Source organism: Rhea pennata, chromosome 3 (assembly GCF_028389875.1).
Source record: "Rhea pennata isolate bPtePen1 chromosome 3, bPtePen1.pri, whole genome shotgun sequence".
NCBI lineage: Eukaryota > Metazoa > Chordata > Aves > Rheiformes > Rheidae > Rhea > Rhea pennata.
Genome location: NC_084665.1, coordinates 74,981,408 through 75,009,305, shown reverse-complemented (window position 1 = coordinate 75,009,305; position 27,898 = coordinate 74,981,408). Strand labels below are relative to the sequence as shown.

The following is a 27,898-nucleotide window of genomic DNA, read 5'->3' as shown; positions in this document are numbered from 1 at the left end:
CACAAACATATGCTTAGTTTTATATGAAGCTGGTCCCAGCACACAGCAATCTTTCATTGTTCTTTGAAAGAACAAGTATATCATTATAGAATTGGTAAGGTTGGAAGGGACCTCTGGAGATCATCTAGTCCAACCCTCAAGCAAGTGGCCCATACGGGGATCGAACCCGTGAGCTTGGCAATATTAGCACCACGCTCTAACCAACTGAGCTAAACCTGTATGAGCCAGAAAGGATTACTAAATCCAGAGAGAACTATGTACCAAAAGCTCTTAAAATCATCATTAATTTTAGACACACTCTAGTTTCTTTAGAGCAGTGCCTGGCTCTCAGAAAGGACAGGAAGGGACTACAAGGTTCCCCAAACAGAAACCAGCTGGTCCCAGACCTCTCACTGAGTTAATCTGTGTTGATCGTGGCTGTAATTCTGTTACTTTCAGTGCAGATATTCTGAAATAATAGCAAGGGAGAATCCTATCCCTTCACAAGAAATATTACATTTAACTTCATATTACCAGAAAAGACAACGATACAGCAGATGCTTCTCACAAAAGATTAAACACAGCAATTAGTAATTGGGAAGACTTACTATACAGAGGAAATATTGATCCCTGTTGGCCAGATCCTGAAGTATTCTGCTCAGTCTAAAGTCACAGAGAAGTCAGAGTTAAATGCAATTTTTGCAGTAACTTCAGCACAATGATGTTGAAAGCAGGAGCTGAACTGGCCCAGTGAGTTATGCTGAGAATTGATGCCCTCACAAAGAATTTAGTGTCATATATGTAGTAAGAATAGGAAGGGGACATGAGAAAAATAAAGAAATATTTGAACAGAGCAACCAGCAAATTGTGCATTGTAATACATGACTGAACCTGTCCAGAGTTCTGAAAAGAACTCGGAAAATATAATTCTTGGGGGGGGGGGGGGGAAGAGGGGGAGATAAAAAAAATCCATTTTAAATGTCATAGAAAACTTCAATTCCAGAGCAATCCTGCAGGCCAGTCTCTTCCCTGAGCACCTGCTGTTCCTCAAAGGTGCTCAGCCCTAGCCCCGAAAGGGTGCACAAACCTCCAGGAGAGTCCCCAACAGCCCCGGACGGAGGAAGCCTTGCACTACCCAGCATGGCCCGCTCCTTCGCGGGGCTATGAGAGGCTGCTGCCATGAGGAGAGCCCCAAAGGCCACGCGTGCCCTGCCCTGGCCCCGCCGCGGGCCGAGGCTCCCCAACGGCCGCGCGCGCCCTCCCGCCGCGGGCCGAGGCGCCCAACGGCCGTCCGCGCCCTGGCCGCTTCGCGGGCTGAGGTGCCCAACGGCCGCGCGTGCCCTGGCCCCGCCGCGGGCCGAGACGCCCCAACGGCCGCGCGTGCCCTGGCCCCGCCGCGGGCCGAGGCGCCCCAACGGCCGTCCGCGCCCTGGCCGCTTCGCGGGCTGAGGTGCCCAACGGCCGCGCGTGCCCTGGCCCCGCCGCGGGCCGAGGCGCCCCAACGGCCGTCCGCGCCCTGGCCGCTTCGCGGGCTGAGGTGCCCCAACGGTCGCCCTGCCCTGGCCCCGCCGCGGGCTGAGAAGCCCCATGGCCGCCCGTGCCCTGGCCCCGCGGCGGGAAGGGGGGGGGGAAGAGCTGCTCCCTCGCGCGAGCGGGAGTCGCGGCCGGCGGGAGTTAATGATTAAGTCCCCCGCAGATCCGCTGCGAGCCGGCTCCCCTGAACCTGCCGGGACTCTTGACTATGCCCCGTCCCCTCCCGGCCAGGCGGGACCGGCTCCCCGAGGCGCGACGAGGCAGGCAGGGGGCGGGAGACCTCCCCGCTGCCGCCTGACAGCGCCCTCCAGGCCCGCACCCCCGGCGCAGCCCCTCCGCGGGCGCGGGGGCAGCGGCGGCGAGGAGGGAGTGGCGCCGGGCGGCCGCCTCTCCCCACACGGGAGCCATGCCGCCTGCCTGGAGGGCGCCGTAGGGCACACCCGTCCCTCGCCGCCGCCTCGCCTCGCCTCTCCTCCCCTCACTCCGCTGCCGCCCGGGCGGCACCGTCTCCCGCCGAGGACCGCGGCTCTGCACGAGCGGGTCGCACTGCCCATGCCCGCACCGGCGCCCCCCGTGCCCTGAAGCCGTCCTGTCCTGTCCCGTCCCGTCCCGTCGCGCCGCGTCGCCTGCCACCGCCCATGGGCGCCGCCTGCGCCGCGGCGGCGCAGGACAGGAGCCGGTGAGGAGCATGGCCGAGGGAGCCGAGAGAGAGGACGCCTTCCTGCAGCTGCCGGCCGCGCAGGGCGTCTCCCCCGCCGCGCAGGAGGACTGCTACGCCGACCTGCTGGGCAGCGGCTTGCTGCCCTGCGCCGAGCAGGGGCTGTGCGCCGCGGCCGGCGCCCAGAGGGGTCTCCAGGAGCCGGCGCTGCCCGCCGGCATCAAGTCAGGTAAGGGGTCCCGGCGGCGGCCGCTCGTGCCCCCTCCAGCCAGGACGCGGCTGGCGGGGCGGCGGCGCCGGGAGCTCCGGCGGCCGCTGCTGTCGCGGGGAGGCCGCGCCCGGAGGCAGCGGCGGACAAGGCGCCGGTTCAACGGGCGCGGCGGCGCCGCGAGGGCGCCGGGACGAGCCGCCGTGCCGTGCTGACGCGCCTGGGTTTCTCTTCTTTTCCCTCCCTCACGCCCAGAAATACGTTTTAACAGCGAAGTCCTCTCGTCGGAGGAGGCGGAGGAGGAGGATGCAGACACTGCCGACGGCCAACTGAAAGCCGCCGCCAAGAGCCTGTCTCCGAAGAAGAGCATCACGCAGATCATGAAGGACAAGAAGAAGCAGACGCAGCTCACCCTGCAATGGTAGGGCTGCTGCCGCCGCCGCCGCGGCCCCGGCGCAGCGGGGACCCTGCCCGCCGCGCCAGCGGTGCGCCTCCCGAGGCGCCGCTCGCGCCGAGAGGGACGGCTGCCTAACAGCTGAGAGGCCGAGAAAAAACACCTCTCCGCTAGTTCCTTTAGAAATATTTGTCGCTTTTTTGTAATAAGTTAGTAAGTCTCAACTAAAAATAGGGTCCCTCAAATTTCAATGTTTTTTTTTTTTTTGAGCTTTATTAACAGAGGTTTATCAGTTAACGCAGATGTTAGGAAGTGACGGTCCTCAAAATACGTGGCCATCTGTAAGAGCTCAAACTTATTCCAGCATAAAGTCACTAAGTATCAGTTCCTGAACATATAGTGCATGTACCTAATATAGAATGAAAATGAACTTAATAGGTCTTCCTGATTGCACAGGAATACAATGGTAATTGATGTATATTAGCAGTTAACTGAAAATCTTGCAAAATGTTGAAGTGAAGCATTGCTTAAGAATTAAATTTATAAATTAATGTTTTTAATTCTCCTTTAAGGCTGTAACTCCTCATATTTCATGGTCTTATAAATGTATTTTTACATTACATTCTGCCATCGGTAGAACTCCCAAACTTCATTTTATCTAGGCAAAAATTAAACCACGTATGAGATCAAATTTTGCAGACATTAGTTGGTAAAGATCCCTATTAAAGCATTCTTGAAATTAGGTACCAGTACTATTGAACCGAATGGGAACTTCGTTAGAAAATGTAGACTGTAAATATATATTTTTACTTCTAACTGAAAATCAAGAGTACTCCAAATTTCCCATTTTTCCCAGTCCAGTTTACACCTGATTTCTTAGAGCAGAGAGTAAATTCTAAGAAGTTGAATCTAAGTAGTCAGTGCAAAATTATTCCAAATACTATTGTATTCCCTTAAATGTTAATGTATTTTGAGAAATAAATTTGTTACACATCATTACAGCAGTATCAAATAATGGAAACTGATAAAGAAAAGAAACAGGGCAAGAATGAAATACCCAGCTGTTACCAGGAATTCGTTCAAGTGAGGGTAACTAGATTTTACTTCAACTTTAGAAATATCATTTTAATGACCATCAGTAGGCACTTGTAAAATGTTTAGGAAGCTGTATACAAAATGCATCCCCTTCAAAAGATGCCAGTTCTTTGATCCCCAAAATTATTTGGTCAAGAAACAGCTTCAGGTCCAGTTTGAAAATTAAAAAGCAAAAGTAAGAAGAAAAGAGAGATTAGCACAGGTGTTAAAGATACAGTGGAACAGAAGATGTAAGTCCTCAGCTCTATTCAACCAACAGACTTGAATTCAAGTCGTTCATAGTCTAGTTAATGGTCTTTTCAGTGCCAGGCTAACTCTTAGACAGCGATTGTTTAGTTAATTGTAAAAAGCAAAAACATCCACAAATTTTAAAAGACAGATTAAGAAGAGGTACCCGGCTCAATTTTTTCCATATTTTGCAACTATCCTAACCACCAAGTGTGGAGTCAGTATCTCTCTAGTGACTGTCTTGTTTAGTAGGAACTCATCTGTGTGCTGTCGTGGAGATCTTAGTAAAACGAAGACGGGGGCAGTTCAAAACAGCAGAAGGAAACTAAATTGGGGAGACATACTATGTTGCTTCTTACTCTGGCAGACTCTTTTTCTATGCAGGCTGGAAGAAAACTACATTGTTTGTGAAGGAGTTTGTTTACCAAGATGCATCCTTTATGCACATTATTTAGACTTCTGCAGAAAAGAGAAGCTAGAACCTGCCTGTGCTGCAACTTTTGGGAAGGTAAAGAGTAAATGTCTGTATCATTTGTTAGACTAATTCTTAGATAATATCACATTCTAATTCTCCTGTGTCATAATGCCTCTGAAAATCACATTTTTCTGTTGCTAATCTGCATGGAATCAAAGCAAACTATACACTTTTACATATCAAGGGATTTCGTGATGACAACCTTAGGAGAATGAAACTGAAATTTCCTTTGATTTTCAGTGTGATATAACAAAAAGGCATTATCTGCCAGAGCTTTTATTTTACAGTGACATTCGTAGGGTTCTTTCCCCCAAACCAGATCTGACATAGAGGCACTTTTAATTAAGCTAAAGGCTGTGTGTAAAGTGAGAAGTGACACAATGAGCAATACAAGAAGGGGAATAAAAATAACACAAAGAGCTCTTGAATGAAAAAATGTTGATTCATCCTCTTTTCTGTCCTCCTCGACGATTAATCCTGAAATCATTTAATAAAAGTGAGATGTGAACTCTCCAAATTAAATCCTGAGTAGTTAGTGAAACAGGAAACCAAAAATGCTTTGAGGATCATCTTTTCTTAAACACTGCTGATCTCTTCAATGTTCATAGATAGCAAAATGCATTAATTTAATTAAATAATAATAATGGAATTAAAATCCAGTTCAGAAAACGTTCACTTACTAATTTTTTCCTCATGAACTGGATATACTGGAAGAGTGTGTGTCTAATTTTGACAAACAGTTTAAGAAAGTATAAAGAACACAACACTTTTCAATTTAAACAATGCATTGATTGTGGTTTATCTGTTAGATGTGTCTGTTAGATCTGCCTCTGTTACTGAATCAGTTTTTTATTTCATAAACTTTTTGCATTAAGCAGCATTTTTACAGGAAGGCTAGGATGATTTTAGGGCACTAGCCTCTACCTCATTAACAAACTATTTTGCTTGACTTGGATTAAATCTCATAACCTTAATTCTGAATATGTAAAATAAGATTAACAGAAACTTTTGTAGGGTTTGCACTTGCATAAATACATTAAAGACTGTGCAACACTTTGATAGCAGAGGACACAGAAATACCCCTGAGGTGCATATCTGCTTGTCTTAACCTTCAGATCACATTTTCAAATAAAAAATCAATTCATTTTTAGTTGATTGACGTTGAAAATGAAATAGCTAGAGGCAATATCTTTTCCTGATTTTCTTTATAACTGAGCAACAGATACAGTTGTGCTTTGGGGGCTTATATTTGGCAGCATCCTGCTGAAGACAAGTAGAATTTGTGTTAGAAGAGAAAATGAAAAGGGAGCATAAGCTTTATTTTAAAAGTGGGAAGACCGGAGGTACAAAATCAACAGGGATAGAAGTACCCAATTGTTTATGTTGTCACCTATATATCAAAAATATTTATTCATGAATTACATTAGGCCATATATTTACATATTTATTTATATATTTACATTTTTTCCATGAAAAGATGCCTAAGGAAATATAATCGTTCTTAGAAATTAATACAGTTATTTTCTCTTCAGACCATTCGTCAGAAATTCCCTCTCCTTACCACAAGGCGGCTTGGAACAAGAGGTCATTCAAAGTAAGGCACAATTATCTATACATCCTTTTACCAAAAATGTTCTAGAAGTTGCATGTGTTTCAATGTCTGTGATAAAATACATGAATTGACAGGAGGATTTATTCAGGTAGCAAGATATTTGTGGTATCTTTTATATACATGATGAAACTGATACAGAATTTGAATTTGAAAACATTACTACAGGTATATTTTCTAAAATTAAACTGATTAAATTTGTCATTATAGAGTCATGAACTTGTTGGAATACATTTATACACACATATAACATTTAGTCATTTATTTGTTGCAACTGTTAGTCTTTCTATACATAATGTACAATTTAGCTATGGTTTTAGTTGCCTTTTTGCAAATCTGTCAACTTTCCTTTTGTTCTCCCCGTAACAATATGGATTTCTTTTGGCTTACTTTTTTTAGGCCATCCTAGTTTTACTGAAGAATATATTGGAGATTTTAGATTAGCTTTTGTTAGGGTTTAAATGAAGCTGGGAAAAAATTTAAATTCAATTTTTACAAAGATATTCTGTTTCTTGACTGCAATTCAAGTACATTTTTTAATAATAATTGATAAAAATCCAAGGGACATAAAGTCTACATACAACAACTTTCTTTTTTTAATCAAATGTCATTTTTTTCATAGTTTCTGAAACAATCTTACAAATTCATAACTTACAGTTTTTCAGGAGAAACAAATAGACATAACCTATATTATATAGAAGAAAACTGGAACTGAAATTAATTTTTCCTTCTGAAGATGACCTACAGATATTGAAAATAAGGCTTTGGAGCAGAGTTACTATTAGAAAGGAGCTTTGAGTAATTAAACATCTTTTCGGGGGTAAAGAGGGATTTCATGCATTACTGCTGTGGTGAAGTTCAGCTGTGGTTATAGGTACAAGCTTATGTAGTCTTAACCAGCTTTATAGCTGGACATTTTCTGCTGGTGTTGTGTTTAGGTTTTAAGGAGATCTGGCATTCACAGTATGTACAGGAATAAATGATAACTCACTAATTCACTAGTGTCTCAGTTAAGTCTTATTCAGTTTCATAACTGAATGTATTTGGAGAACCACTTTCAGGTTATAATGAATGAGAGAATACAAGAAGAAAATTCCCCTGAATGCTCCTTATACATTTGATCTGATTTGTCTAATAAATTGATAAGCAAGACCCAAACAGGATCCAAACTTCCAAGATGTATCATGTATGTGAATAATTTAAAGCACAGTAAATTTATTCATGAATTACATTAGGCCATATAATTAAAGGAGTATGTTTCAAATCTAATAAACATGGGAATGTAGCCACAAAATTAATCAGATCAAGACCTGTGTCACTATATGCCCCTTTTCCCTAAGACATTTAACAGTATTAGCACAGAAATACTTCGTGTCCATCATTTCCTCAGCAGATCCTACAGCTCTACTGATCTTGATAGTATTAATGTCTCATGTTTTCATATGACAATTTCTGAAGAATTTCTTCAAAGAGATGAGGCATCCGCAGGTTCTGTTTGAACATTTGGCATTTGTTTCTCTTTTTTTCACCAGACTTATCCACAGAGATTTTTCCTCTCTGACACACATTTCCACTAAGGTACATTTACATTGTTCTGGCTGTGCAAAAGAGGACCTCACAAGAGGCATGAGTGACAATAACTTCAGTTTAGAGATTCTATGCAGCAGCAGATAGACATAGAGAAGTGGCAATATAAATAGTAATTAGGATCTCCAATGTTCTGTGGATCATATTCTCCTCAGAACCGTATACTCACTTAGGACTACACTCACTTCTGTCTTCATCACATAGCAGTTAATCACACAAGCATCGTTTACAGAAGTATTTCCATTAAATGAATGAGCAAATTAATGAACTGTTCACCAGTTTCAATAAATGACTGGTTATACTCTGCCCTTGAGTCAGTATGGACTCTGAATGTAAAATGATTCTGTCTTGAATGAAGCTGTGTTACTGTGATTGTTAAAAGACGCTAGCATTTAAGTTCTTTATTTAAAGCATGGTAGTGCACTGACATTGTCTTATTTCTGTTATTGCTGTCATTATTTGGATAATAATAGTGGGAGCAGTAATTGTCCTAACAACTATTCCTGACAGTGATGCTTTGTATTATGGTGTTACCTGGGAGCTCTAATCATTGTCCAGGGCTTTACTAAGTTAGATACTGCAAAAGCATGAAACAAAAAGAGAATTCTTCTCCAAAGGAATCATCGTTATTACACTGAAAAAGAAAAAAGGCTAATTTCCCAAGAATAAAGTACTTCGTTGCCTACTACATTTGTTATACATAACAACGCATTGACAGAGCATGGGCATGATCAGAAGGGAAAGGACGTCAGTTCCCTGAAGTTATTCTTCAACCCTGAAACTAGAAAGTTTCAACTAGAACAAGCTGAAACCGTGAAACACTGAACCAGGCCCTTTCCAGCATTCTCATGGGCATGGATTGGTTTGAAAGAGAATAATTAGGGTGTAGGTCTAAGCTGTGAGATATGTAAATTTTAATTCCTCTTCTGAGCAGTGTTTCTCATCTCAGGTTCTGGGCAAAGGAGGGACTTAAAAATGTGTCTTGTAAATCCTAGAACTTTGATCCTCAGAGTCAGAGTCTCTGTATGCTTGTATCCAATAAATCATTTGTACTAAAGTTGTTGTCAATGCTAAAACATTTCTTTAAAACTATCCTTCCCCTTGGAGGAGAAGGTACAACACAGAATTTTGTTAAATAAACAATATTCACTCATGTCTGATGCCCGTGCTAATCACTCCAGATTGCTGAAAGGTAGAAGAGGTTTTCCTTATCCGTGTTCGTGGGAGAAGGCCCAGCACCATAAATACTGCAAACTCCTCTATTAAATTAGTATTTCATAAGCACCAGCTGTCTTTGGAACATGTTTTGGATTTACCTTTTTGCATAGGTAATGTTGTACATACTGCAGCAACAACTAGAATTTGGTTACAGTCTTCATGGTCCATGAATTACCTGAAACAATAATTTGGGAAAGTGTGCTTACTACTCAGACCATACACAAAGAAGGCTGTTTGAGCTCAAGTTACAATTTAATTTCTTTGTAGACTTTGATCAATGCTAAATCTTAGCTTTTATCCATCATGTCTGAAAACTATTATCTTATTTATTAGGAGTGATTTAGTGGGTTAATAAAACTGATATGGCAGCTGGCCCTGTGATAACAAGTTATTGCAAGTCCCTGAACAGCTTAAGCCTATCATTTCCTTATCAGCTATCATTTGTGTCAGTGTATGCTAAAATCAGGACTACTACTTGCATAGGAACATATGTTACAACAAACTGCTGAAATTTAAAGAGGAAAGCAGTTCAATTTGTTTCTTTTGAAGGTTTGTTAGGAAAATTGAGAATAAGTTCCTTTTCATGACTGATTTCATTTTATAAATTGTGATAGAAATACAACTTGAAAAATACATATATTCTGTACATGTATGTACATATATGCATACAAAGAGACAGAAAGAGGATACTTGAAATTGTGGATTAAAGATGTTATCAGTGTGTCTGGGATGGGTATATTACTTACAGTAGGGAATCCAAAGCAAGCTGTTCAGATAATTCAGGTTATAATAGAATAAAAATCTTTATGTGTTATTATTCTATAAAAGTATTCCAGATAGAACTTGAAAAGTACAGATTATGATTTTTTTTTATTGGTTCTGTGTCGTGACTGGAAAGCTGATTTTTTTGGTACTATAAGTTCAACTGCACAAATCACTAAATGAAATTAGAAAGATAGTTACCACACCTTTATGACAAACTGAAAAGGTACTGAAAATATCTCTTCCTTACATAACAAAGTGTAACGATGTTAAAATCTGATATCTTGGGACATTTCAGAGCAGGAACAAATATTTTGCCTGCCACTGGAAGACTGAGAATCCAAGTCATACAACAGTTCTATTTCTAGCCCAAATACGGTGATATTGAGTATCACCTCAGATACTGAAAAGCCCAGATATTGAATTGTAACCTTGTGGAGAGGTGTTGCTTTTCCTTGGCCTCTAGCATACTCCAACTTTATCAGTAGAGAATTTCAAATTTGTGGTCAAAGTGGGAAGTTTTACTTTTGAAATTTAAAAAATGGCATGTGATTGAAACAGATGTGGGAGATTGGAATGAGACATAGGCAACTACTTGCTTGCATGGGCAATGAGAAATATAGCACTGTGCATATAACATTTTTAAAGAAGGAATCATAGCTCTGCCTTGTGTTTTATCCAGTTCAATGCACAGTAAATGTTGCTTTTTCAGAGAATTGATGCATGTATATTTCCAATACTTCTTATGTCACATCTAAAATAACTTAATTGTGATAAAAAAAAAAAAAAAAAGTTCATGCCTTTAGCATTTATGTCTGAAGTCTGTCTAATATTAGGAAATTTCAGATCCGGGTGTTTGGTCCAAGTCCATCTGCTTAATGCTTGCTAAACCAAAAGTAATGAGTGAAAACCTTCATGACTTTAATTCATAACACAGGTGACACACTGCTGTATATGAAATGGAGAACAACTGCTTAGCATTGTGACATTTAATGAAAGGTCACATTTGCATCCTAAGCCACCTTGAAGTGTCACTTTGATTTGATCAATCAGCTTTGACTTTTTTGGATAAAAGGGGAGCTGTCATGAGCAGATGGCCCTACTTCTGAGTGTTAACATATGTTTAAAACTGGCCTACTCAGGTATACCTCACCACATCAGAATCCCTCAGAAAAATGTACTTTTGACAAATAACTGATATTAAAGAAATAGGTGAGAAACTTTTGGCCCTTCTAAGGGTCACCAGGTACCACTCTAGACTGGCAAGTTTCAGGCAAGCTATAATAGCAGTGATACATTTAACAGCAGCCACTTTCTATCACATATTCTTAGCTGTAAAATCCTGAATGCACACAACAGATTACCCAGAAGTAGAAGAACTACATCGACTGAAATTTTCAAAGCTATCAGGGCAAAGTAAACATTATCACCCTAACAAAAATTTTCTTGGATATCATTAGTATCTAATGCCTTTAGTCAGTTTTTGAAATATAAAGCATTTGAGCTTTTTGTTCTTATTTATGTTAATCCTATACAAGAACAAACAGTAAACTTGTTATTTTTTTGTTAAAATGGACATCACTGGAAACAATAGAGGTGAGCTGAGATTATTGCATCCTGTGTTCTGTGAACTGTTGCTGGAGGCTTTGTATCTTAAGCATGCACATTTCTTTAAGCTTTTGAGTAGTTTCAATGAAGTCAGTGCAGTGACTCAGCTTTAAGTATGTACTTGTGATGCTAGATTAAGGTTCATATTGTGTGTCAGTCCACTGTATGTTAAGCACATCTGAAGGCACAAGTGTTTCGTTTTTACCCTTGTCTATTTTACTTCATTGATGATTCTCTTGGTGGTAACTGATTCAACATTGAACTTCATTACATTGTCAATGTCTATGGCTTTTAATGCACTGTCATTACTTAGGTCTGTTGTGCTGAGGAAAAGAGTTAATTTATTTTTCAAAGTAGTTCTTTGTGACATTTCTATGAGCCAATAAAATAAGAATCTGTTATGCTGGCTATAATTTTGATTAGTTTCAGAGCACGTGGTTTTCTTCCTTTTCTTCTTAGGCTGATTTTTAAGCTTTCCTTAAAAATGATTTTACATAATAAAAAACATAATATCCTCTTAACCAGTATGAGGAAGTTGGATCACTTAATTGTTTTTAGGTACCTGACCCGTGTGAAATCAGTGCCTACAAGAGTCAGTGTGGTCTCAAACTGGGTTAAGCCTCAATGAGACACCACAGAAAAGAAAGGAAAATGTCCAGGGGTATGTGGTGTAAACCTTTCCTGGGACGTGATTTTGTAATTAAACAACTAGTTTGGACCTAAAGGAATTTCTTCATCAAGATGCCTCTCCCTCTAGCTGTATTTTCCTTTAATACATTAAAAGTTTGGTGCTGAAGAGATTAATATGGAAAGTTAGTAAAGTAGGTTATAACTCTGTGATTTTTGTCACCAAAAGGCACCATATAACTCTATATTTTATAATCAAGAAGATGATATAGATATAAGTGGCTTTTATTGATGGGTTGCTTTTAAAATCTGTTACTACATTTATTGTTTTTATCTAAATTATACAGCCAGGGATCTCAGCATAACTGATCTTTCTGGCAAACTGAATGACTCCACTGCATTCAAACTGTTATCAGTATGTTAGACCTGATTTACATGTCATATGCTTGAACTAGAAGTCTTACTTTAAAGCAGTTCAGTTAAATCAATTACCATGGTATTTTCGAGCTGACTTCAGTCTAGACAAAATCATCCTTAATGCATTGTCCATAGTATTAATAATTCAATTTGATTTAACTCAGTTTTTTAATCTATTTACTTGAATTTTTAAGACAAGGCCTATCACCTTTGACAGATGAACTCAAATAAACTTTGCTCTGACCAGTCAAGAAATAGCTGCCGCCAGCTTACTGCCCTGGGCTACTTCAGAAGGTCACTGCTTTTGTAGCAAAGTCAGTGGAAAGCAGTGGTTACACAGCCAGGTTCCTTAGCACTGCCTGTATTTATTAGTGTCTTAGGTTAAGATGCTGTGCTTAGCATTGCAGAGGCTGAGCCACTGGCACATGTTTCCTTCTTCCAGTTCTGTTTTGAGGGAATAAACTGCAGGAGAGCAGCAAGGGAGACAACTGAGGCTTAAGCAGCTAAATAATGCAGCAGAGCCAGTCAGCCTACAACCTAAGAGAAGAATGAATGAATGACATGTTAGCACTGCTAGTCATAGGAGGCTGAAGATAAGTGCTGTGGAGTTATTTTTCAACTAAATGGTCCTTTATGGGACTATCTAGATACAACAGTGGTAAGCCTGAAAAAATAAACATAGATGGATGAATCCAGCACCTTTTCTACAAGCTGAAAGGAAAATGAAAGAGAATGCACCTTAGAGAAAAGTTTCAATATGAGTCTGGAAGATCTGATATTCCAGCTATATTCTTGTAAGAGAGAAATTGTTTTAAATTTAAGGAAGATGCTAGCCATGAATTTTGGATCAAATCAGTGACAATATTGTTTTCTATGAGACCAGAATTTATTCCAGCTCGATGAAAGGAATTAGTAGATACTGTTAAGAAAAATTTTCATAAGGCATTGAAAATCAACTTGGCAAATTGTTTTATTTACTTGATATTTCATCCAAAAATATAAATAATCCTCTTCTTTTTCACAGATATCACTATTATGGAATTGGGATTAAAGAAAGTAGTGCATACTACCACTCCGTGTATTCTGGAAAAGGCTTAACAAGGTACAGTAACATAACTTCTGAGACTTAACCTCTGCTAATACTTCAGAAAGATGATCTGTGATTATCTAATCTTAACCTTCCCTGAGAAAGGTATTTGTAGGATGCTAATTGTTTTTGATACCAGAACTAGTATTGCTGCAGATCTCAACATATGTTATTCCCAGATCAGGCAGCAGTTTTTTTCCCTAAGGACCCGTGTTTTGTTTTAACGCATGATCTAGATGTTTGGCTAATATCTTCCAGTATGGCTTCACTGCAATCAGCGTAGAGCTGCATCAATTTACACTAGCTGAGGATTTGTTCAAGTGTATGGCAAAAAGCTCAATTTTCAGAACACTTGTCTCATTTTGATTGCATGTGCGTCACCCTCTGAGTGCTTTCCCTAGGACAGCTTCCCATTATGAAACATCTGGAGAATGGTGTGAAGCTGGCACCTGTGGGCAAGAGGGAGGGGTCAATGTAGATTAATATTTACTGGTCCTTTGACTGGCTAATATCTGTTTAAACCTAACCCAGGAAGCTCTAATTATATTTATTTAAGGGACAGCTAGCAGGATCAATACGTTACGATAGCTGCCTGTTGGTTTACCAAAGATTAATAGTTCGTAGAACAAATGTCTCTGTTCACATATGGCTTGAATGACGGCTTTTATTGTCTATGGCAGTATACTTATATAAGTGGGAACTCTGAGAAAGGAAAGGAATAAATGAGTTTATGATCACACACAGAAAATTCAACCACTGGCAGGTTCAGGTTATGTCCATACAATAGGGCAAGTGTAAAAACTGAGCATAATGTTGGCAGTGATGCTGAAAAAGAGGGATCTTTCCACTGCAAGACTTCAGGTTTAATAGAGCTGAATATGCCATTTCCTTATCCAATATTTATCCAGAGCTGTGGAGGTGTTGGTGGTACACAGCTATATGAGATTATTTCATAGTACAGAATTATCTTAAACAAATTGCTCATTTAATTGACTAAAAGACAATTAGCTTCACAAAAGGGGATACAATAATTCTTAGTCTTCAGCTTTATCTCAGCCAGTACCATTTTATTCAGAACTCTATCCTTGTACACTCTAGCAATGATAAGTGCAGATATACTAGAAGGTCTGCAAAATTCCCCAGGGCTGGATTTCCAAGGATATATGGTCACATGAAGATGTACAAAGATACCCTCTGAGATTTTCAGGCATAGTCATATTGCTGACAATCATTAAGTCATAGCAATGAGATATTTGGGCACTTTTGAAAATCCCACGTGATGTATTTAAATATCCTTAGGCAACTGCTGACAAATCCACCAGGGGACTCCTATCTGGCAGTACCTAACTTTTAGGTGGTTTGTTTATGAGAGAAATTTGTAGCTCGATATTAGGCATCATTACAATGAATGAGAAGTAAGTGCTTTAAAATGAGATCCAGACAGATCAGAATATCGAGCAGGTGAAGGACCATCTCAGGTGCATCAGTAGCAGTCTGACAATCTACAATGGCAATCTGATGCTGAGGCACCTAAGCCAGTTTAGTCCACGCCAGACATGACAGCACAGCTTAGTATGAGTTACAGAGCCCATATGGGAAACATGGTGTGAGTTCTGGGCTGCCATAGTTTCTACTGTTGGTTTCTGATGTAGCTTTTATAAATGCGCTGCTATTATTTCTGTGACCTTAACTAAACCTAAAAAGAGATATGAGAAGAGGGACTAAATGGTCAGCTTATGAATTGTTTGGTTTTGCCAATTATGAACCTTATTTTGGTATTAAGCTTCATGCTCTCATGCTCTCATTTAGGAGGTGCTGAATTTTCACGTTCCAGTGTTCAAATTACCTCCTTGGTAATTGCTTTAGAGCAGAAGCTCAATTGCTGACTTCACATAGTCTTATCCCTCACCATGCTTGTATATAGCTATGCAAAGAGAATGACTTAGTAGCATGGGGTTAAGATCCAGCTCCTGGGGAAGAAAAGTGTTTAGCAGTGTAGAAATTCAAGCTTGAGACTTCTATGTGAGTGTCACAGTTGTTGGCTACAGAATATAATGAAATATCTGAAAATCTCCCCTTTGTCTGATATATGATCTAGTAAGCGGGCTGTAAAAATGGTTTCTGGACCAAGCCTGGGGCAGAAATAGGCAGGAAAAATGAATGGTTTGATAATGGTTTCAGATCACATCATGCTCACCGGCACAAATAATATCCTCATAGAGAGGTCTTTACCCTATGGCTTGCAAATTAGAGACAACTTGTCAAAAAATGGAAGAGTCAATGGTCTCAGCCAAGTTGCCTAAGTATATTGCTCTTTCAGTTGCCCTAAGATATCGAATACACCTGAATGTGACTGGCAGATATGATATTGTGACTTTATGGAATGTCAGCTGGAGGGCTGCAGCACTTAGCTGTCATTAATATATTAATATTTAGGAAATTGAGCTGAATACAATAGTCTCAAAATATTGGATGTAGATGCTTGAATCCCTAAATTCCACTGAAAATTTGACCTTACAATTCTTTCTAAATACCTGGCCTTGTGCTGTAGAGGGAGCATACGCTAACACCAAAAATCATTAATATACGCAGTATTATGAGAAGTATAACTTTAGCTAATGATTAAGGCTCTGGAGGACCAATGCTAGCACAGACTGCTTGCTGTTTTTCCTGTAAATTAATGTCCTCTTGCCACTCAATCCATGATCCACAAAAAACACACCTAGCTGTGAAGCCAATTAGCTCCACATTGTAGTCAACTGATTTGTGCCGTTTCTCTTGCTCATCTATCAGCAAACAAGGGAAGTCTATACGCTAGATCATAACGTAACAAGAACTGTCACTTGCCTGTGTGGGGGGCTCAGGCAGGCAACTGCTCAGCCACTGGGTTTCTTCCTCACCAGCAAAGAATCTCAACAGCATGAAATCACAATATTACTGCTAATAATTAAAACATTTCCTATTGCCCACAGAATCTTATCACTTGGCAGCCAGCAGAATGGGAAATATCAATAATCAAACAAGCTGTAATTAACTTACACTGTTATCATTTTACTGATCCATATAAAACAATATCCGTAGAGATTCTCTGGTTTATAATTTAAAATAAGTGTTTTCTAGTTTCTACACTGTAGAGTTGCCTTATAATCCAATGACTTCATTGAGGATCTTTTATGTGGATTATTAATATCACAATCAGCACACTTGCAAAACATTTCTGATGGTTAAGGAAACTTTCATCTCAGAGGTGCATTTCACCTGCATCAAAATAATGTTATGGTTAAAGAGAGTGGAAAATCATTATACTTTCTTCATTCTCCTCAAAAGTGGAAATTCTGGATGTATTTTTTTCTATTATGAATTTACTCAGCCATATCTAAAATATTATGGATTTCCTGGTAAAGACCTCATGGACTTGCACCTATGCTACCCTTTTGACATTTATGAAATTAAAAAAGATCCAAGGAAAAAATTGAAACTGAATTTTGTACTTTGCTACTTGGTCAATGATCTAAATTCTCATTTTTTAGAAGTCATCTTCAGTAGGTTCCCTGATATCCTCAGGCACTTGCAAGCTAATTGAAAAAGTTAAGAAAAAAAAGATTTTTATTATAGTTACATTTGGAGGAGCACATGGTTATTTTTCTGATCTATTTTATAAATATATATGTATGTGTGTATATATGTGTATATAAATTATAATAAGTATAATGATGCATTGTCTAAATGTATATTTTACTGCTATATTATTGTAGTATAATAATATTAGATTATATTATTTGCATATTTTACTTTATACACTTTATATATAAAAATTAAAAATGCTCTGCTCATGAAAAAATAAACAAATGTATTTATTTTTAAAGATTCTCTGGAAGCAAGTTGAAGAATGAGGTAAGTGCTGTAGTGTGTTTCCTTTCCTTTCTGTCATAATCAAAATAGTATTTGTGATCTGCAGTTTTCTTCATATTCATTTCTTTGAAAATTTCAATAGTAATTTGCATTAAAAACTAGACTGAATTCTTCATGATGAGGAAGAGTAGTATTTGCTCCTCTAAATAGTCAAAAGAGCGTAAGGTTAGAAGGCAATTTCTGCGGTCCATTTTCCAGTCCAGTTCCCCATACCTACAGAGGTTTATAAACACCTCTAAATAAAAAGAGCAAGTTCTAGCTTGTTTTTTTTTTTTTTTTTTTTTTTGGGGGGCATCCATTACTTCTATAGAAGAGGCCTTTTAAAGAATCTCATTTCTTTCTTTGGAAGCTGGAAGATGATTTTTAATAAACTTAATTTTATACCTGTTTTCTCTTGTCTAGCATTGTCTTTCTATATTTTTTGCTCTTTTCATGGCATTTTCCTACATGTCTTTTCTTTGCCTTGCTAGATGGAACAAACAACAGCTTTCAGTCACTTCTGAGCACTTTACAACTTTTCACTGTGTTTGCTCCAAATTGAATATCTTTCTAGAACAAAGATCTAACAAAAGTTTTGTAAATGGCATGTCTCAATTCCTATTCGGAATATCCTATCTGATGGTCCCTTCTCTAGGACTATGCCTTTTTTTATATATTCACATCTGTACTCTTGCTCATGTTGGTCTGGTCACCTTTACACTAGAAAATTATGAATTTTTGTACTACTAGATGGAGGGTTAAAGATTGCTGCTGGGATTGTTTTTTGACATTAGAGTTCAACCATCATGGAGTAGCCTGAAGCCATTGTATTAAACACTCTAATCTTATATAACAAGATAGGCACGTCTAAACTACGTTGCCAGGGAGGAAAGTCCCTGGCACGCAGTAACTGTTGAAGTGTGACCAGTAGTTGTTTGGTTGACTTCTAACTGGCATCAGCCAAAAGCTTGTCAAGACCCATTCTAAATAATAGCATTTCATTTCCTGGGAATGTTTCCTGATGCCATTTAATTTACCCGACTAAATATAGCTTTTGTGATCAGCTGATACACAGCAGGTCTTTCTCCTTCCTTTTCAGTTCCAGATAAGCAATTCCTAGCTGATAGCAGAAATTCTTATTGCTCCTTGGGAGTGCAGCTTTGTGCTATTGATTTTCATCCCCTTTATTACCACTGTCTCAGAACTATCCAGATATTTCTGCATGACCTCTTGGTCTTCCTCTTTACTGATGATTTCATTAACACAGGTCAGCCAATGTCATCTATGAAATTCTCAGTAAGACAGACTCAGGTTTGATCTTTGAGAATCTTCAGTCCAATCCCTTTTCAACACAGTAGTTTCCTTGTCAACACAACTTGTTATCATTTCAGCTGGAGCCAGTTCCTTAAACATTTTACATTCTTGTACTAATCCCCATTCTCACCAGCATAACTAATCATTTCCCGTGGTGACACCACATCAGGTGTTTTACTGAGGTTCAGATAGATTAAATCCACTGCAATTGCCCTGTCCAGATAATCAGTTGTCTTATCATAAAAAGATAGTGCTGTGCTTTGGGATATCCCCAATATATTCAAAGATTCATGAGCAATATTATAGCATTCGTTCTTTAAGCGTTTGGGGATGGGAAATTTCTAGTTCCCTTGACTTAAGTGAATGTACACTTTACTTCCATCTCAAATGTGGTATTCCCTTTTATCTGTCTTGTTTCTGCCCCAGAATTCAATATCTGGGCCCTCCTAAAAAAGAGAATCCCAGAGATGTCAGTGGAAATAAGTGGGAAAGGATACAGCAATGTGAGGTTTGTATTGCCTAGCTCTGTCTTGTCTGAAATTATTCAGGCAGGTCTTAAAATAAAAACTGGCTTTAATGATCAAAATTGAATTTTAACAATTTTGGTTTATTCAAAGTTTCTACTAAAGTGAAGAGATGATATATCATTATTCACTTGCTTGAACGTATATATAATTAGTTATTCCACAAAGATTTACAATGATTGCATAAGGTGTAATTCTCAGTAGAAACGTAAAGACATTGAAAAGATGTTAAAGCAGTGATTGTCTAAATATACTGAGTAAATGGCATTTGAATGAACACTTATTGAGTGCCAGGGACACTGTTTACTTCTGGTATGTTTTATCACGTTTTTTAGTATTCTCTCTGTAGGGGGAGATAGCAGCAAATTCTTTTATCTAAACCAGTTAGTGCACCATTAGAGTCTGCATGGTTAATTAGGCAGATAATATTAGTGTCATTATCTTAATGTTAAATGGCCATTAGAAACAGATGGCATTAAATTGAAAGGGCAAGAGGTAGTGGGTTAAAATATTAAACCTAGAACTGAGGGACAGTCATATAAGTCCATTAGCAAGCTGAAAAACACTGCAAATGATCTTTTCTTAAACCTCCCACCACCAACACTGCCTTCTTTTAAATGAACTAATTCCTTTTAATCAGAGCTTTTAATATATTTCATGGGTAATTGCATAATGAAGCCATCCAGATTACTCCTGTTGTTAAGAAAAAAAAAAAAAAAAAAAAGAAACTCCTGATACGAATAGACAAATGTAAAATTGCAGAAATATTGTCGCAAAGATGTATTAATGTCTCTAAATTTCTATCATTTCTTTGACTTAGGGCTTTTTATGTATTTGAATAGTAAATAGTGTAGGCAAAGTGTTGTTTGCATAATATATGTTTTCATTCTTTGCTGTGTGTTTTGGCAGACACATCACCCTTTAAAAATCAAGGATATATATGATGAACAAGCCAGCTACAGCTGTTATTTTCTGAATTCAAAGTCTGAGAAACTCACCTCCACTTGGTGAATCAACTTTTATAAGAAAATACTCCCTTTTGCACTATATTTATCTATACTTTTATTCTGACCTCAGTGAAATCTGACTGTATGCAAAGGGATATAAAAAAGCAACTTCAAGTACTGTTTAAATTTCTAGTGCATAGTCATGAATTCCATCCACTAGTGAAAGGAAAATCTATGCAGTGGTAGTGGATTTGCTGCAGGAATATACAGAAGACCTGCTCAAAGCTGTCTGCACTGCATTCAAATGAGGACTGTGTGGGCTAAAATGGAACAAAGGGTTTTAGTCAAATAGTCTTCTCTAGGTTTGAATGCAAAGCTATGGGAATATGCATAATTCAGTCAGTAAGAACAGCAGCATAATACAGATTTTACTGTTTCCCTGGAGGATAGAAAGTTTCATCGTAATTATATCATTTTAGAATGTACTAAGTGTAATGTGATGTGCACTATAAATATAAGCATAGTAATATTATATCATTACAGAATGTTACTGTTCAGCTTTGCAGAAAAGTAGGCTAAGCCAAGTCTTTGCAAAAATAATAAATTAGGAGTCTATATCTATAGTGGATTTACCATATTTTGCTGCATGGTATGCATCCATACCTACAAGATCACTGTTATTTCATACTTTGCAAGTCTCATTTCTCCAAAGGCTAGCATCTTAATCCTTCTTCAAGACCTTTTTTCAGTCTGTAACTAGTATGAGATTTGTCTTTGGTATTTCAGATGTCACAAGCCAAAGAGGTTTAAGAGACAAACTCTTAAGAACTGCAGGAATACTCAGATCAGCGGGATTTAGTATAATTCAGGAGGAATTTGTATTAGCTTGGAGTCAGTGTTGACAGTGCATCAACAAAGTAGCTAGAGAACACACAACCTCTGGGAATACCATCCTTTACTGAAATGCAATATTGAAACCATATTGTTAGTAAACACTGTTTCTGTTTTACTTCCCTCTTTTGTTGTTAAAGAGTTAGCTCTAGCATCTTGGCAAAATTATGCATTCCCTTCCTGTAACTTCCCCTGGAACTGCATTTCCTCCTTCCAGGACTAAATTGCTGTACAGGACTGTATTGTGTAGATCCAACCAAGCATGGAACAGAGTTTAATTCACATCTGTGGAATCAAGTGTATTAGACTTGCATCCTCTGCAGACAGATAGGTTCCTAACATTGAAATGAGCTGCTAGAAACTCATAGTTTTATCCTGCACTTATGAACAAAAGCAAAATGCTCTAAAAACGTTCACAGAAACAAGCCTAGTCTCTCTGAGGTGAATGACCAAACTCCCAGTCATTTCAGGAGAGTAGGAGGGAGACAGCTAGAATCAGTGGCGTGCCCCAGGTAGGCATGCAACTCAATATCCTTTCTTTTTTCTACAAAGCTCTTGGAACATTTGTTTATATGTACCTCCATTTCAATACAGTAGATCATAGGAACAGAGGACTCAAGATTTTCTGGGGCTTCATGTCAAGTCTTCCACAATCACAGACAACTACATAATAAATACATAGTCCAGAAGTGTCCACAGACCCTACATACCATCACACCCCTAATGACATAAAATATTACCTAATCTTATGGTAAATTAGAATAGTGGTTGCTGTAGTAAAGCAGCAGAATTTTCTACTGTAGTGCTATTAGAGCAAGAAGAGAGCAGGAGAGAGTAATGGTATCACCAGTGTTCTAAATCCTTGCACTAGAAAGATACAGATTAACTAAAACTTAAGGTTGTCGTAAGAATGATATCACAATCCATACTGTAGAGGAGGGCAACTGATTATATTCTGCTTTATTTTTTAACACAAACTAAATTTGAAGCTAGAAGAATTCCATGAAGTCATTTGGCTTAAGGGTTGCATCATTCTGAAAACAGTATTTGATGGAGTTTAGATCTAGGCACATATCTAACTACCTTTTGGAGCTGGAATCCAGATCTGGATATAAGTATCAATATTTTGGAAGGATTATCTGAATGTAAGTATTTTGGAGCTTTGAAAGTCTCATGAGATAAAATACCACTTTAGTGTGGATCATTGTTGTTTTCAGTTAAATCTATATTAGTCATTTCAATGTTACTGTTTTTCCCCTCACATTTCAGGGTGGTTTCACTCGGAAATATTCTCTGAGTTCCAAAACTGGAACTCTCCTTCCAGAGTTTCCAAGTGCTCAACACCTTTTGCTTCAGGGGTGCATTTCTAAAGACAAGGTAAAATGTGAGCTATTTCTGTTCTGACTTTCAGATCAAAAATTGCTACAGAATGTTTCTTCATATCTTAGCCTTTGAGGTATTGACATGAAAGAGCCAGAAATGTCCACAATCAAACAGAGGTGACTGATTTATAGAGGGGGGCAAACCTTTACTAACACCGATTAACTGGCTCTCCACTGGAAAGGTGATTGAATTATTTACCTATTAACTGACCTAGCATTTTACAAACTGATGGTATGTAAGACGGGGAGAGCAAAACAAACAAATAGCTGAGAGCTGTATTCATTCCGAATGCCTTTGGATTTAAGGTAAATTTTGTTCTGATTAGATTGGAGCATATAATTCACAACACATGATCAGATGAATTTGACTCTCATTCATTAGTTGTCTAAAAAGAGAGGGAAAATCTGAATATATGGTTTCTTTAAAATTAGTTATCAGTTTCTTCAACAAATATCATTTAGCTTGGATATTATTTAAGAGGGGTATTGTGGAGTATATATTCAAGAATAATATTGACAGCACATGTTCAATTTTGTGTATCAGTCATCAAAAAACAGAACAGTACCATAAGACATATATTGACACATGATGTATCCTGTTAGATTGTATTTCACAATACACAATATTGCTCATCCCAAGTTTAGCTGTTCAGCTAAAAGTACTGCTGGTGTATGTGTTGTGTCTTTGACTACTTGCCTGTGTGTTATGTCTGTGTTATGTTTCTGATCCCTTTACAGGTCTTCAGGCTGCTACATCCTTGAGCTGTGCTAGATATCTTTTTGGTGCAAATTGTGAACTCTCCAGTTTAGTCTCCAATATGGGTTATGGTATTGGCTCTGCTTAGATCTGTTGCTCTAATGCTAAAATGTTTTTTTTTATTATTTTTTTTATGAGCCCTTCGTCTTAGGTTTGCTCTGCAAAAGTAGTGAAGACTAGGATTCCTATTGTGAAAAGCTAAACAAAAAGAAGCCAACTGTAGTGCACAAATCTTAACAGCAAATCTTACAGGTCCTAAAGAAAGCCAAAGAACAGGTGTACTCAGCGATGTGCATCACCTGCTGTTATAGTGCCCCTTAGTAAATTGCTGGGCATGAATAGATCTCTCTCATATATTCAACATTCTGTTAACATTTAAGTCTGAAGAACATTACGGGTTCCATGTAGACTCAAAAGAGCAGTGTAACCAAAACTGAATTTTACCACTTCAGCAATGAAGAAAGAGGCAACTCATTTTCTCTTCATTCTTGAGTCAGCAACATATAATTTTTTCTGATGCTGGGGAAAGAGATGGGAGGGCCCACCAGGACTTTGGGAGTGCCTCTGTCTAGGGACAGACTCCTGGAGTTATGAGGAGACTGGGAAGAGATTGGAGTTTCTCTGTGTGTGTCTTCCTCTCTTTCTTTTCTTGCTACTTTTTTTTTTCTTATTCTTTTTTCTTATTCCATGTTTTCTTTCCTTTTGTCTTTCCCCGCAGCTTATCTAGCCAACAGAATTAGAACTCTTTCCTGTAGTCCACACTCATGTCTTTATTTAGTTATTTCATCATCTGTGCAACAGTCCCATCAACCTCCTCTGTAAGCCCCATAAGAGCTGTCCACACATCAAACCTTCTCTCAGTGGCGGCCAGGCAGGCTCTCTAGAGCCATGGGACAACCTAAACAGTGTAACAGCTATTTGCAGTATTTGTCAGTCTTCCTCTCTAAGCACCTGTCTATGTTGCCTCATAACTTATTCAGATCTATTCAGCAGCTTCATGTTCGGATTTGGATGTTTTGTCAGAGTTTTATAAGCAGATGTATCACAGTTTCACTCTTGGAAACTAAGATGCATTCAAAACAATATGATGATTATGAAAATTTTTACAGCTCTAATAGAGAACAAAGCTGAAATTACCTTTCCTGGTCTTTAAAGTAAAGGAAGCTGGAGATTGCATGTATATATCAGTCTGCACTAAAATAGATTGATAATTGTTACATGTTCAGTTTCTGAGGAATATTTACCCAAACTTTAATTTTCAATCAACCCTTTCCAAAAAAGAAACTTTTAAAATATTTTTGAATTTTACCCTTCCACATACTGTTTTTCAAAAATATATAGTTACAGAAGCAGCTCTGTGACAATCAGCAAGGACCATTTCCAAAGAAGTCTATAGACTAAATCTAGTAAGAATTCTATTGAAATAAGGTTGCACTAGGTTCATAAAAATCTTGTGTTGGTTTACTGAAAAGTTCACAAGCCATAACAAACTTTCTGTGCTTCTGGATCATGAGACAGGTTTTCCTAGTGTACAGCTTTCTTCCTCTGGAATATTTTTTAAAAAAATCTTGTTACAATTTACAACCATTTTTTTACAAACTCTTGTAATACCTCTGTATAGTTATTAAAGTAAAGGAACACTCTACTGAGACAAATTAGCTTGATGAGATGAAAGGGAGTTCTGCTTTGTAAAGCTCAGTTCTTGTAAGGCAGTGATTAAACTTTGACCAAATGACTGGCAGCTATTTTCTCATTTGTCCAACTAGATGATGTTTCAGAACACTCATAGACGCCTGTGGTAACCTAATCATTAACTTGCACTACTCTTTGGGATTAATTCTAGCTTCGGAAATATGAATCTGGCTGGCTAATCTAGCTTCTGCCTTGCTTTGATATTCACATTTTCGCAATATATACAGCATCTAATAAAGCACTGAGACTTAAAGATGGTGATAAAAACCAGAGATGAGTCACCTATTACCTCTGGATATAGAAACACACTTAAATATGCATTGCAATACAGTTTTTATTTAAATAGTAACTACAGAAAGCAGAAACTTAGATCACTATAGCAGTAAAGGAGAGAACTAAGAAACTGTTTAATCTTTCTTTCTTCCAAAATAGGTAGATACTCTTATCATGATGTACAAAACACACTGTCAGTGTGTCCTTGACAATGCAATTAATGGGAACTTTGAAGAGGTAAGGTTTTTTGAATACGCATTCTTGGTATATATGCACAGGAAGCCAAGAAAGCATCATTTATGTCCATGGTTTTGGTTCTTACCCCTTTAGATTCAGCATTTTTTATTACATTTCTGGCAAGGAATGCCTGACCATCTTCTTCCTCTGCTTGAAAATCCCATCATCATTGACATCTTCTGTGTTTGTGATTCAATACTGTATAAGGTGAGTTAAGTATTTTGTTAAATGAATAATCTTACACACATTATAGATTTTGTTTATGTAAAAACAGTGTTGAGATTAGAATAGCAGGACCTCATGACTGTTTTCTGCCTCTCATTGTGTAAATCAGCAAGAATTCTGTTGAAATCAAGAGCCTAAAAATGGCATATGTCAAAGAACTTTAGTCCCAGCGCTGCTGCATAGTTGATCTGTGACTACAGGTAGCTCACTAATGGGGAAATCCTGTCCCGGTTGGATTCTACTAATGGAAACACTCATGAGCTTCACTGGCAAGGCTGGCTGAGTTAAGCCAAAATGAAAACTGAAGCCTTTTTTTTCTTTTATTAATTGAAAGATGCATTGCAATTTCAACCAGCAAAAAGAGTCCTTTCGGCAGTTCAGCAAGGTATTTCATCTACATCTGCTAAAGAACCCATTTTGTTAGAATAAGGCCAAGTTATTGCAATGTCATATGTAAAGTAGAGGAAAGAAGATTTTGAAAGGACCACATCAGTCATGCAATAATGTCCCTGGTGTTGCCGTCAACCTTGTCATAAAACATCTTTCATAAACTAATCAAGCCTTTTCTTAAAACTGGTCAGGACTTTTTACTTACACAACTCCTCTTGAAAGGCTAAATAACATGGTTATGTCAGCAAACATTGCAGTATGTATATGTATTTAGGTATGGATAAAGATCTGCCGGGATAAAAACACTGACTAGTACAACTTACTGTATTTTTATCAAATTCTATGTTCTAACAAGGTATGTATGACAAGTATTTTAGGATTTTTTTGAAAGTCTCTTTAATTGAAATTGCTAAATCTGTAGAAGAGCTATCTGTTCAGAATTAGGCATCTAGTCTCACTCCTCCACATGTGAGTCTGCTACTCACAGGTTATGTCAGCCCGTGGTTTCTTGTTACAGAGAGCTGGAACAGTACTGACTTAAGACATTCCTGCCTGTCCTGCATTCTACCCTTCACTTCTGTTCCTATAGCCTGAGATGTACCAGCAAAACTGTTTATTGGGCTATACTCTGAACTAGTATAGTTAAAGAAAAAAATCTGAGAAACAGTTGTTTTGCAGGCTTTTTATGCCTTGTCAGCTCTTTGAACCAGTTCACGGTATGATCACACAAATAGTCATATCAGTAAAGCTGAGGAGACTGCAAGGTCAGAATTCAGGAATAGAGAATTGGAGAATAAATAAATTTAGGAAATAAATGCCATCAACATTTCCTGAGTTTTTTATTTGGAAAATCTGAGTAAATAATTAATTATTATTAATAACAAAATATAATTAAATAGTAATGTAGAGTATTATATATATTATATAATATATAATAAACATAATTAATAATAATTATAGTTGCAAAGTAGTTTGAGCTCCTCTGATAAGATATGCCATATAAATAGAAAGGACTGTCATCCCCTCTCTGATATGTTTCACAACTACATATTGATGAGAGGAAATAACTAGGCATAGTAGCAAACATAAATCAGTTAAAGGTGGAGACTTGGGGCAGTTTGGCACTGAGTGTCTTATTGTCATGAATTTGCAGCGCTTTACAAAAGCAGAGCAAAAGTCCACAGAGGAAGAAAATAAGTATTTCTCAGAAGCATATCAAGCTGTAAAGTAAGAAGAGATATTTTAGTTAGCAGTGTGAGGTAAAGGTGTTTAGCCTAGTTGAGACATTAAGCCTCATTTACTTTTATAGGTTGTACTGTACCTTGAGTTTATGAGGCTTTTCTGCACTAAACTTGCTTTCACAATAGATCCAATATTAACTTTATTTGTAATAAATATTTAATATGACAAAAGAAGAAGAAATACTACAGGAGCGCTTAATAAGAAATTTGATAAGGCAGAATTTCTTAAAAGTTCGTAAATATACTATTGTGTCTTTTCTCTGGCTTTTTCATCATTTCTCACTTCTAATTGTATTACACGTTCTTGGCTGCACAGATGCCAGAGAAATACCGTGTTGTCAAATCATTCACATTATGAGTGGAAACAAACAGAATTTTTGGATATATGGTATCTAACAAAGTCAAAATTTACCTAACTTTCCTGTCTGTGGTAGAATCCCCCAGAAGGCATGAAAGTTAGCAGAGTTTTGTCAAAGCAATCTCACACAGTATATAACTACAGAGGATTTTTTCTAAACCCTGAGCACATCAGTGCCACGTGCACAACATGGCAGAAAGAAGAGTCAGGTAGCACTCCAAGGACCTGGGAGATGCTTGAGTTTCTGCTTCACTGAAATTCTGTGTGGTGCTAGGGAAGTCAAAGTGTTTA

General features: G+C 38.3%; 1 protein-coding gene across 1 annotated transcript in view; it reads left to right on the top strand.

The window, feature by feature from the left end:
- Positions 1–2,200: 2,200 nt before the first annotated feature.
- The window catches only part of RFX6 (regulatory factor X6), a 38,419-nt gene continuing 12,721 nt past the window's right edge, over positions 2,201–27,898 (top strand). The window contains exons 1-9 of the mRNA XM_062570939.1: positions 2,201–2,399; positions 2,634–2,799; positions 4,480–4,603; positions 6,103–6,164; positions 13,423–13,500; positions 17,352–17,379; positions 22,322–22,429; positions 25,316–25,393; positions 25,487–25,600. Of these exons, the coding sequence (XP_062426923.1) occupies positions 2,201–2,399; positions 2,634–2,799; positions 4,480–4,603; positions 6,103–6,164; positions 13,423–13,500; positions 17,352–17,379; positions 22,322–22,429; positions 25,316–25,393; positions 25,487–25,600 (957 nt within the window). The remainder of the gene's footprint in view (positions 2,400–2,633; positions 2,800–4,479; positions 4,604–6,102; positions 6,165–13,422; positions 13,501–17,351; positions 17,380–22,321; positions 22,430–25,315; positions 25,394–25,486; positions 25,601–27,898) is intronic.